Source organism: Fundulus heteroclitus, chromosome 23 (assembly GCF_011125445.2).
Source record: "Fundulus heteroclitus isolate FHET01 chromosome 23, MU-UCD_Fhet_4.1, whole genome shotgun sequence".
NCBI lineage: Eukaryota > Metazoa > Chordata > Actinopteri > Cyprinodontiformes > Fundulidae > Fundulus > Fundulus heteroclitus.
The window spans coordinates 30,429,804-30,442,803 of NC_046383.1; the positions used below are offsets into that span (position 1 = coordinate 30,429,804).

At 42.8% G+C, this 13,000-nt stretch overlaps 1 protein-coding gene across 1 annotated transcript in view; it reads left to right on the top strand.

Moving 5' to 3' along the window:
- Positions 1-13,000, top strand: part of tenm1 (teneurin transmembrane protein 1) — a 298,417-nt gene that overhangs the window by 15,130 nt on the left and 270,287 nt on the right. Inside the window, exon 2 of the mRNA XM_036127074.1 lies at positions 6,290-6,561. Within this exon, the coding sequence (XP_035982967.1) occupies positions 6,345-6,561 (217 nt within the window). The 5' untranslated portion in view covers positions 6,290-6,344. The remainder of the gene's footprint in view (positions 1-6,289; positions 6,562-13,000) is intronic.

Below are 13,000 nucleotides of genomic sequence, written 5' to 3' on the forward strand. Positions count from 1 at the left end.
TGGGATTTGAGCTGTGTCCACTATAAATAGTCAAATGGTCCATGAGGGCTTCCCAGCCTCTCCTGACAGCTCCCTGACAGGAACTGATCTGCTTCTGTGAGGGGACACACAGACTTGATTTCCTGCCTTTCAGTCACGCTCTCATTCTGAAGCGGGCGAGGGCACAATGAGCGCTCCTCGGCTGCCGCGCCACCTCCGCGGCTTGCACCGTGAAACGCGCGTTAACCTTTTCCGCGTGGAACCACGAAGGCTGTGCTTGTGAGCCGGCAGCTGAAAGGTAAAGACAACTATATTGTCTTCACTTTAAGGGCCAGTAAAGACTGTTGATTCTCGGCGGCGTGTGGGTGTTCGAGTGTGTTGTTTTTCAGAAACTGTGAAAAGCTGAAAGTAAGAGTACTGTAGGTGCGAGGGCAGTGCCTGTGTGTCCGTCTGCAGACTGACAGTCAGTGCTCCGTCTCTGAAACCTCCTCAGGATGCTGTCTGCACCCTAAGCTCCAGGCTTGCATGTTTTAAAGTGTTTGTGTCTGTGTGTGTGTTTGTGTGTAGGGGGAGGGGGAGTACACGCCACATTGCGTGTTCTGCTGGTAAACTCAGTATTAGCGGCAAGAGATTTCAGGCTTGGTCAGCTATGAAAGCACAACTACGTGACAAGAGTGCCACCGCCGCCGCCGCCCACAGATAGCGTGCCCTTATCCACTAATTAAAACTCTCTATCATTCCATGTCTCACTTGGCAATCTCTCTATCCTTCAGTTCCCCCAATTTTCACTCTGAAATCCCTCCACCTCTCATTATCTGTCCATCACTCTTTTTTTTTTTTTCTTTATCCTTGTTTGGCATTCAGGCCTCTCCTTGTTTTTTTCTCAGCAGGCACCGTGAGCTACCAGTAGGTGGTGTTCTGTCTTGTTGCATTTCGGGTGGTCGAGGTATAACAGGGTCCTCTGGGTCCTTCAGGGGCTTTTCGTCACAGTAGTCCCTGTCACATGCCTGAGGAGTCATGGCGAAGCTAACGAGTGGAAGCGAGGTTTCTTAAGCCCCGTCTCCCCATGCCTCCCCGCGAACGCGCGCGCGCGCGCGAGTACCATACACACGCTCTCACTCCAGGAGAGGCATCTTTCTCTGACAACCCATTGTTTACTCCCGCAGGACCTGTAGCCTGGATCTGCATTTGTAGCTGGAATCTGTGACGCTGTTCTCATCCGATGATTAAGCCATTGCTCTGGGATGGGGAGAAAAAAAAAAACAAAAAAAACACAAGGATCAAACCTGCAAGCAACAATGGGGATTGTCATGATTTGACTTTCGAGGCATCTGCTGTGATAAGTTTGTGCGGCAAACACGAGCGCTCTTCTCTAGGTTCCTCATCATCATTCCGTCGGCTCACGCGGCCTGTTTAGCAAGTGGGATTTGCTCATCTCTGCACAAACAAGCTCCGAGGCAAAAAGTGTAAAGGCCGGAGCTAACAAAGAAAGTAGCCCCCCCCCCCCCCTTGCTGGTATCTCTAGGCTCTTATGAAAATAAGATGCTCTCTGCATGGTGGAAATGCATTTGTAATCCTTGAACTATACTGTATCAATAATCTGAGAAGCTAATATTGTCGGATGGCACTCCGCTCTCCCCATCTGCCTTGTTTATTTACCCATGTGAAACTCAATTTCTCTGCCTCTGTCTGGCTCCGGTCCTCTTCTGTGCCTCGCTCTTTTTTTCCTCCCCCCCCCCCTTTCCTCCTCCTATTTCTCTTCTTGTTCGCCACGATTTTAGCTCAATCGCATGGGGTACTGGGGGAATGGAAATCAGTTTTGACTCGTCCTTGTGGTTCTCGGCGGATGCGCGCAACGATCTCTGCTGAGTTGTTTTGTGTTTATGTCGGACATCTGAGGGGCCCCGCCCCGCTAGAGATGACTCGGAGCGCAAATCCTGTTTAAAGGCAACTGTGTACGTGAGCCGCTGTTGCTTCTCTAAGCAGATTTGCTAAATAAATAAATAAATAAAAAATAGAAAATAGCGCGCTGGCCCACAGTTTCACAGTTTGAATAAATAAATGGATGGGAAACGGGGGGGATCAAGAGGGTGAAGGGTCCCATTAGATATTATTGCATCTGCGAAGCCATGGATTATCACTCCCGTGTTGTTGTATCTTTGTGCATGGAAGAGAGGGAGAGAGAGAGAAAGAGGTGGTGGGGTTTGAAACAAAACAAAAGGGTTAGTTGGAGATGAGAGGAGGAAGGGAATCACAATGTAATATGATGCATGTGTTGCACTCAGTGTTGTCACTCTGTATTAATGTTAAACTGAGTGCTGAAGAGTTCATTACGTAGTGATTAATTATTGATTAGAAATGAATTAAGAATGAAACCCCGCAATAACATGTACGTTCATTGTCAATGCATGCGAGTACTTACTGTTAATCCATTTGTAACGCAAATAAAGTGCAGCTCATTTGTTTAGGTTTATTTAATGAAAGGAGCCTACATACTATTGTGTTTGGAAGTCAAGGTGGATGGCTTTTCAACAGGGAGCGGTGGGAATGTTCAGTGTTAATGTTCTGCAAAACAAATACTGTAATAATACATATGAAAATGAGGCTTAAGCTGTTTCACTCCTTGCCCCTCATTCTTAGCATTTAGCTGCAGGTGTCTAAGGGATAGGACGATCCAGTTCTTTTGTAGAGTAGCAGGAGAGCTTAGAAAAGTGGCTTTAGAGCACCTAAATATTGAGATTTTTCATGGGTACTCTTGCAAATGAATGGGCAGGCCTGAATCCCATTCCCCAGGGTTATCCCAGTCTTCCTCGCTCTCTCTCGACCTCTCGTCACTTAAGTTTGAGGTTACAATGTTTCACTGAGACATGGGACAATTCTTCCAGAAGCTGATCAGTTCCTTTTGATGTCTACGTGACTCAATGTGTTTGCATGTTTCATAAGAACAGTCATCAGTTCTGCAGAAGAGGTTGGGAAACATAATTTTATGTCAACAGAAATACAAAATAATATACAAAATGGTAAATAGGGGTCCAAAAAGCCACCTTACACTTGACAAGTAGCTACGGTACCATCATGTGTGACTTAGAGTATATTTAAGTCTGTCAAAATTTCACATTATCGTCAGTTTCACTCCTCGTAACTTTAATGTTTTTGGAACAATATTTTGTAATGGAGCAATGTTGTGGTATTTTTTTGTAGAATTCTTTTATTTGCTCAGATAAACTGGATAATATAGAAAAAAACATGACTGTGGATCAAACCCTAGATTTGATTGTGTGTGTGTGTGTGTGTGTGTGTGTGTGTGTGTGTGTGTGCGTGCGTGCGTGCGTGTGTGTGTTTGTTTGTGAGATCAGGGTTGTTTGCTCGTTGCTCTTTGATGGATTGACAACCTTTCCAGGATGTGCCCCGCCTTTCACCCAATGAGCATGGAAATTAGCCACCCACCTTCCCTGGGCCCTAAATAGATAAGCGGGTATTGCCAACATTTTGCATGGATGGATGGATTACAATTAACGCTACCTTTTTTTTGTTCTTCAGTAACAGAGAATAAAAATATTATATGAAAGTCATTGCTAAGTTAGGCAGGTATACAGTTAAGGTGCTATATCCTACGGGCCTGACAGCATTTCAGTTAAAATTGGTTAAGTACAGTCTAGTTTCTTTATTTAAAATGATCAGTTCTTGCTGAGTAGAGTTTGGCCCTTGAGGGCTTTGGACCTACCGATTTTGGCCAACGAGCTGAAACATTTGTACACCCCTGATTTATACTGTATGATAATATAGATCTTTACAATTCTTACTGTGCATAATTATTATTTTTTATTTAGACAATCAAAAATAACTGTTATAAAGCTGCTTCTGGAAATGCTCTTGCGTATCTTCCCCGAGTCAACTCCCCATACACCATGTGTACTTCATTGCCTGACACGCACATTAAAAAATGATGAGCAACATAATACAAACTTAGCGGGAAGGTTTGAGGAGCCCTGTATTAAAAATGTATCCTGAAACAGTGCTAATCATTCCAACATCCTCAAATGTTTTCAGGTCCATTTCTGTTTGTTTTCTATTAGGAGGGAGCCAAATCCGAGCTCCGTCGCCCACCGCACGCTCCAATCTGAGCCGGGTGATTGGTTCAGGTGGCACATGCTGACTTGTCCCAGAGAGCGCGCATGTGTCTTGTTTGAAGTGAGCTTGGCTTTAGGAAACAACTTCCAGATTTCGACATCAAACCCAAGAATCAAGCCCCCTAATGGGCACCCCACTGTGGGCAAGAATTAGCTGGAATAACCCCCGCTAGCAGGCTTACTTCTCTAAATGCAGGGGTCTCAGAGGAGGCGATAGAGGGTGGAAAGTGCATTGCATAGGAAGGGCAAGTAGAGGAAATGTGAAATTGCACAAAGAAAGGAAAGAAAGTTACCCAAGAAACAGGTTTGTCTTGACAGTGTACACATCTACATGCTAACAGGACGGCACGCAAGCAAAGGGTTCTGTCTACACTTGGTATGTAAGCATCTGTGATGGTGAGAGAAGCGTTGCATGCTCTTATGCGTGCGTGTAAGAGGGTGGCAGACAAAAAAAGAAACAGGGCCTCTGTGGAGACAGACACCAGTCAGTGCCTGCAGCAAGCTCAGAGCTCACAGGCTAATGTATACTTGCACCACGCTGTACCAGAGAGAAGGTGACACCAGTCAATCCCGTTTTGACAGGGCAGCTGAGATAATAACTGGCTTTGATTCCCTGCAATAACTCCTGCCAATCAAAATGAAAGGCATCATTATTGCTGGGAACCACAAGTGTGCATCGTAAGAGCTCACTGTACACTACCGTGTGGCTAACATAATTGGCTGCTAAATTTGCTTTTGTGTTGGGAATCTTTTGCTGCGCTTTGTGCTGCCGTTGAAATCAAAGCCGAACATTGACGGAGCTAGCGGACTAGTTGGGAACGTTGGCAGATTATTCGTGCCGTGACAACGTCTGCAGGGGGGGTGGGGTTGAGATGAACATGCAAACGACTTGGCCCACATACCGACAGTTTGCCATCAAGGGTCAGTGGGCGGTCTTCTTGTGTGCGCAGGTGCCTTGACGTCGAGAATGAGGAGGGTGAGCGCGAGGCCACGGGAAGGAGCCTTTCAGGTGGAATAAAAGCATTACTGCACTGGTGGAAAGGTCAGCTGTAAACTTGTATCAGACTAGTGGTGATCACCCTGTGCTGCAGATCTCTGAGGTATTGAGCAGGCACGCTCTAATGGCTTTGATATATGGACTACAGGACTCCCTGAAGAGGTCAATACCATAGCACTTTGTCTCTATGAGCAATGACCCTCTCAAGCTCCATTTAGAAGCTTTATAACTGCAGGAAATAGGCTGGAAAGGCCTCGAACGGGCCACGGTGAAAGAGAACTAATATGAATGGAGGATTTCCTAATCACTTCTTCTATGTTCTAACAGAAGTCCCAATCGATCATTAGCTGCGACATTATAAGTGTATGATGGTGACCGTTATCAGACGTAGATTCTGGTGTGATTGAGAGACGCACCAGAGAATGTGAGCGGGGTGGAACTACAGTAAAAGAGCTGATTTATCATCGTTCCTTTTGGGAGACCAGTGACACTGAAAAGACTGTTGTCAAAAAGTATTCCATCATCACTTCACAATGATGGTGAACCTCAGTGTTTAATGAGAGCGACAGACCTTGGGCTCGGTGACAAATGTGATGATTTATCTGCAGCTTGTGAATGATTGTCTGTAAAAGAGAGATAAAGCTTAGTTATTAGTGCAAGCAGTGGCCGCAACTGGCAGAGCACCAAGCCTTGCTTGATTTAAGCCTGTTTTCCTTAGAACACGCGAAGGTAAAGAGGCTGCCGCGCGGTCCGTCGGCGTATCGATCAGGTGGTAACCTTTGGTGTGAAGTTTGAAAGAAGATACATACTGTGTATGAATGCATGCTGTAATTGGAAGGAACAGATTCTGCTACAATGTGGTCAATACCAGGATTTATGTGCCATGTTTCTGTCTGTGCAATCCCCTTTACTTCGTTTTCCTACACAATTTCTTGGCCGTATTGTCCAAACACTGGATGTCCAAAGCCTTTTTTCAAGGCTACTAAAGTGTGAAGTGTTGAAATGCTAACAAAATGTGACCTTTTTATCCACTAGGCCATGTCTAAATGTCAGCCTAAAAAAAAAAGATGCTTGATCAGCCTTAACCACCTGCTTTTCACAAAAGCCAATGTTGTCTTTTCTATTTCTGCTCGTCAAACTTTGGTCTCACTTTCTTCTTGTCCATCTTTCTTGCTTTTTTCAGAGTCTGTGCTCTATTCCTTGGCTTTGCTGAGTGACTAAGTGGAGCCCTACAAGCCATGGAGGAGATGGACAGCAAACCCTACCAGCCATTGTCTAAAGGTCGCCATGAAATGGAGATGTCCTACACCAGCTCGTCTGACGAGAGCGAGGACGGCCGTACTCATCATCGCTCTTACACGTCACGAGAAACTCTGCCTGACTACACGCATGAGCTTCGCCTCACTCTCGGGTCGCACCGTGATAGACAGAGCAACTACAGCCAACCCCAACCAGGTAGACGGCTCTTGTGAAAAAAAAAAATCCTCAGGAAGACATTCAAGCATGGTGCGGTTATCAGTGTCAGGGGATACTAAAGCTTTAAAGAGTTGTGTGTGTGTTGTTTTTTTTTTTTTTTGTGTCGTGTCTGACAATGTGGCAATAACAATTATTGTCTTAATGGCAAAAAGAACAGATTTTACTTTCACAAGTGGAGCCTTACTGCTTTCGCCATAGTGCTTCGCTTGATTTATATATGCAAGCTTTATTAGAATTCATGCTGGGACCATTTCATGTTAAATGGACTCTGAAAAGGAAAGGTAGAAGACGTAAGAAAAAGGAAATAAACAGATTAGACAAAATGCCAAAAGGGAGAAAAGGTGAAAGAGAAAGAGGAGAGGAAAGAGAGAGAGAGAGAGCAATATAACATCCTCTGAATCTACTTCACATGCAAAGAGATATATAAAAAGAACAGCGAAAACAACCGATAAAGTATTACAGGTACAAACAACCAACGCCTTGATACCATCACAGAAGAATATACAGTTGTGGTTTCAAATAGGCAAGGGACATCTTTGTGTTTGCAGTGCTGCTGTGTGAACTTACGCACCACTTTGGGAAGGGGGAAAAGGGCTCAGTTCATATCAGTTTTGATGCAATGACTATATTAAAACCATAAACATTTTACAATGGATTAAATCCCAATACCAATTATTTTGACAACCCAAGTGTGGAATAACCCCCTGCCGCTACCACCCCCACACTTTGTCAGTGCTGCGTTTGTTGTAGTGCACCCGAGTGCAGACAGGCAGGCAGAGGCAGCACAGCGAGTTCAAGAATGTTAACAAAAGAGAAACTTACAACTTGGCAAAAAAAAAAAAAAAAAAAAGGTAAACAGAGGCAGGCTTGGACAAGCAGGCTTAGCATGAACACAGTAGAAGACAGAAAGGATGTGGCGAATATGTATATAAAAATAAACATACATAAACACATATGATCATGGAGAAGTGAACCTGTGTGGCAAAACCCAAACGGCAAGAAACAACAGGATATGACAAGCCCTGGTAAACACAACAAATGGCAAGAAAAACACTGAATCCAAACGAAAACCATATCCAAACACCTGAAAACCGTGTTTTGTGAATATTGTGTCTGCTTACTGCAGCTTGCTAAAAGAAAACTACTAGTCTACATTTCTATTGCTTACAGGAAAGACAAATTTGTCCATTTCAAAAGTCTTATGCTCATAAATAACACAGATAGACAAGATGTTGAAACTTAAAGAGGGCCACCCATAACTGCTATAACACTTATTTAATACTATACGTTGCTACCTTTAAGTAGCACGTCTGTCAGGCAGCTGACAACAACAGGCTAGCTAGTGGAGTGGATAGCCTAACCGGTTAACCAGCTAACATCACCATTGTTAGAAATGACAGGAACTTCCACTGGAACTTCTACTAAACTGGATTACAAATAAAATGCATTCATAATACGTAGTTTTACTTCAAGTCACAATGCTAACAGAATCCCATACCTCTGAGTTCGGTGTGCTACCTATGTGGACCTATGTGAATCACCTATTATGGTTCACGATGAGCCAGAAGGACAGTCGGAGGCAGCCAATTACCTCTTCTGCGCAGAGGTGATATTTCTCTCCCACAGCTAAACTAGGTCAACCCCGAACCTCTCTGGCCTCACCCGGGGTAGAACACCAACCTTTCATTACACGCAGATAGGCTCACGGATAGACACAGGCTGACAAAGGCACACGCTCAGGTTGACATGCGCGCGCCGAAAAATTCCTCCCTGCCACTGACGGCAGGAGAAATAGGCCAACGCACGTTGTTGATGGATGGGTTTTGTGCGGCTCATGCGAGGTGTTAAGGGAGAAATCGCACCCCGTCAGGAGAACTCTGCCTGATCAATAGATGCTCCGTGTGCTCCTTCAACCCCCTGCCACTCTGTAGGACCGGCCGAATATGCTAACAAGGAGCAATAGCCTTTCATAACAGAGACAATAAGCAAGTCCCCGCATGGGGTTTCATGGTTTGAATGCCACCTGCAAGGAGTTTCGCCGTACCGCTCGCTACACAGCAACTCCGTAGGGGCCATTAGTCATCACGCTTCAATATCTACAAGGAGACTGTGGTGTCAGAAAGCACTTGTGTTCTGCAGTGCCTTAGCGGCCTTTCTGGTTCTATAACAAACATCATCTCCAACTATCAGTGTCATATGGTGAGGTGTAGAAGACCCCCCAAAGCAGCCTTTTAAATGTCAATGGCAGCCGGTTCTGCGAAGCACATCTGTTCATCTTTTGGGCAACAGAGTTATATATAGTCTACCCTATCTAAGTAACCAACTGTTAAGGGGGGATCATTGCCTCCAGTGACGTTTTTAATGGATTACAGTGTTCCTGACAAAGATCAGCCAATTCCTTCCTCCTCTAATTCCCCCACCATGCTCTTCAAATTTCCCTTCATCTTTTAAACTGACACATCTTGTTCTCTCCTCCCTTCTTTTCCTTCTCTCTCAGTTTGCAGATGTTTATTTTTCCTAACATCACGATCTCCCCCTCGCTCCATCTCCAGATGCACCTTTTTCACTCCTTTTTTTCCCCTGCATTGCACCTGTCTCCGCTAAGCCTTTTTGCATAAGAAAAATAGTGTTGATAGATGGACTGATAAAGAGTTCGGTCCACATCGCCCTCATTGTTTCACACTGCATTGGAAAGCCAGCGAAAAATAATTCATTTTTGTTAGCTTATTAAGCTAATTAGCTGTATTAATGAATCAGTTCACACTAATTGTGAATCTGTAGCAGTCTAAATGTTTAAATTATTCAAAATAAGCCAGCAAATAAGAGTCCAATAATTTGTTTAAGAATGGAAGATAAAACACTCAGTTAATTTCTGATCATGACAAAAATGTCCTATGAGGAAACTCAGATAATCTAAATATTTTACTGTCTGTCATTTTGAACATTGTTAGTGAGTTTGCATCATCAAATTTCAGTGTCGCTGTCAGTGTCAGCACAGGGTAAGCTTTTGGGAGTATTGGTTTATACTTTTGCTCTTGATACACAATAGAGACTCATCTTTACCTTATTCTTATAACATTAACACATCTGAATTATTTTAATGTCTGAAGAGGATACAAACATAGGTCCTCAACAACAAATAATTTATTTTGTTATAAGTTTATTGTCCCTGTTATCCTTTTAATACCACTTAACTATGCATTGTTATCATTATTCTGATAATTACACATAGTTAAGAAGATTATGACTTACAGTTTTCACTGTATAGCTTGCGGACCGTTTTTTTCTTTTTTTTGGAAAAATGGTATAGCATTGAAAACGTTATATTCAAGCTGCAAAGCCACAGCACACCCAAGAGCTGAGCTACAAGTCTAAGACAGGAGTCTTTAAGTCACAGTGGAAGTTGACATGTGGGCATTATTTACGATCTATAATTTTGAGACATCAACTACGGTCTGTGGGGTTACTCTGGATGTCAGACATCTTGCTATAAGTATAACCTTATTCCTAGATAGAGATAACAACATCTGAACGAAATAGCTTCAAAGGGGATACATCATGAAAAATATGTTTTTTAACCCTTAAATACCAGGAGTGCGGAAAATTAGAATTTAGTTTGTCCACTTGCTATGTAGATATCTTCATATTCTGTCTGGCTTAAAAGCTCAAAAAGTTGATTTTTACATGATATAGGCCCTTTAACCCACACAATTTGTTACACTGTCCCTCAGATCCAACAAAAATGGCCAAACAAGGTGCACTGGAACGCTCTGCGAACTGCAGGGGTCCGAGTTGTGAGGTTTCTCTAATTCAGGTCAATTTATATGCACCTGCCATTAAAACCAGTGTACGGCAAATGCCACAGTACTCCTTGAGAATCGTTCCACACTATATAGTAAAGTTTCTTCAAGAAGGTTTACTCTAAAGTGTAAATTGCCTGTCAGGGGCTGTCCCAGTATGATACACTGGAAACATACTTTCTGATTCCTCTTTGAAAAGATTGGAGCAACTCCGTGCAATACTTTAGCAAAATTTCCCTGTAAGCAATAGCATGAAGACAAGGACCAGAGAACATGTCTTATTACAGCTCCACTCTGACTTTTTTACTAATGTTGAATTCTAGGGGTTTTATTGTTTTCATTTGGAATAAGCCAGAGTAAAAGCAAAACCAACCTCAAACATTGTGCTCTGAACGCTTCAACTGCTTGTTGGTCTCCAAGAGCCCTTTCTCAGCTCCTGATGAAACTGATTTTTACCTCAGGCCTACGGAGAAAAAAAAAAGTTGTGCCAATATGGGAGTGTCTTTGGTACCAGAGACGGAAAGAGAAAGAGCTGGTGCTTAAGTAAGCGCTGGCCTTGGTTTGGCACCAGAAAATCCACCACCTTACTGTGAGCAAATGTGTGAAGCAGCAGGCAGGCTCTCGGGCACAGACATCCCATAGGTGTTACGCACTCATCACTGTGCTTGGATCTTTCTAGTGACACATCATTGACAAAATACATTTCCTAAAACCAGTGACTTTAAACTATAACATCAAACTGAAAGCGTATGACAAATTGTGCCAAACAATCTGCAACACAACCCATGAGGACATGCTCCGGCTTCCAGGTTTGGCCACATCTTTGTGTGGAGCCTCTTCAGAGAGAAGGAAGTGGAGCAGCAGCCTGGAGGAAACCATCAGAAGATTTTGCCACTTCTAATTTTTTTTTTCTATGAATGATCATCCCACAACAGATTTTGTTGAACTTATGCAAAAACTGGTTTTGTTTAATAAAGATGCACTTATAATCCTATAAATGTGTCTTAATTGAGTAGACAAGCTTTGGTATTTTTTTTTTAAATTAGTGCAATAGAACATATACAGTGAACCGGCTATTCTACAGTCACAATTTCAGACTTTTCAGAACTCCGTCCATTCATCCATCTATCCAATCTATCTAGCCAGCCTGCTTGCCACCCAGCCTTAAGGTTATATTAGTGACCGATTTGAATGCAATTGGGAGATACAATGAATATTCTAAGCAGCAATAATGTTGTGTATTAACATTTCAAACGTCTTCTTTTGTGAAGACTGCTCGGCGGTCTGAATGTTCTTTTTGAGTTGGAGCATTGAGGTTTCCAAGCGGTCCAATAGGGCTGCTGTGCTTATAGAATGTATTAGAAGTTGTGCTTTTGATGATCTATGTTGAAGTTACACTCGTGGCACTTATCTCTATTCACTTGTAAACGTTTCCCTTTAGTATTTGAAGGCATAGAATGCGGGGCATACACTCATGGGTGTTTGCTGTTTTGACTACCAACCCAGTATTGTGTTGGTCCACCTTTAAGGCTGCCGAAACAGCCCAGCCTATTGAGGCATGGACTCAACCACTGTAGGAGAGGTGTCCAGTATTATAAAACCAAGATTTGAGCGGTAGATTCTTTAATTCTTATAAGTTATGAGCTGGAACCTAAATAGAGGGACCTTTTTTTTTTTAAATAGAAAGTCATATAGATGCTGGATTCGATAAAGAGTGGGGCTTCGGAGGCCAAGATGTACACCTCAAACCTTTTGAGCTTCTTAAAGCTTACCTGGAGCTAAAAGAGCTCACAGACATTAGAGGATACGATTTCCAAGCTTCTTCCATTGCTCCATATTCTAGTTCTGTTGCTCACTCGCAAACTGTTACCAGCTTCATTGGTGGACGGGGGTTTAGCCTAGACCCACTGACTAGTCTGCAGTTCTTAGCCAGTTCCCTTGCCATCATAATCAGACTTTTGTCACCATTGCTCACATCCTTACAATCACCCATTTTTCCTCGTTCCAACCCATTAACTTTGAAGGTAAAAGCTGCTGCCAAATTCCCCCCTTTCCACTTCCAGGTTTCATGGGAATAACATGATCTACGTTTTGCACTTAAGCTGTCAGTAGTCAGCATCGTATGTCTAATCGGTGTGGATTTTTTATCGTTTTGTATTGCAGATAGCTCCTTCAACTGGGCACAGCATTAAGCAAATCTGTCTGTTGTGTTTTTTTTTTTTTTTTTAGACTTGTAAGTGAAAGATGACCAAATTGGGTTGGACATTATTCCCAGATTAGAGCGCATAATTCCACTGTAAATGAACATCATTAACTCGCCATTAAAAATGCAGGTGTATAACATTATGTGAATCATTCATTATAGGAGATTATACTGTCTGGAATTGGATATTTTAGGCTGTAAATATTAGTTAACATTGATTGCTCTGTTTGAACTCGTTTTTTTTTTTTTGTTTCAACTAGTCAGGTCAAATGGAAATTTCAGCCAGAACTTCACACTGTGGCAAACTTCATAAAGTAAGCTCATTTGAAAGAGATGCATTTATAAGTTCTTTATATCTGGACTCTGGGCAAGTGTGAAGTTAAAGAGATTCTTCAGAGAGCTAATCAAATTTAAT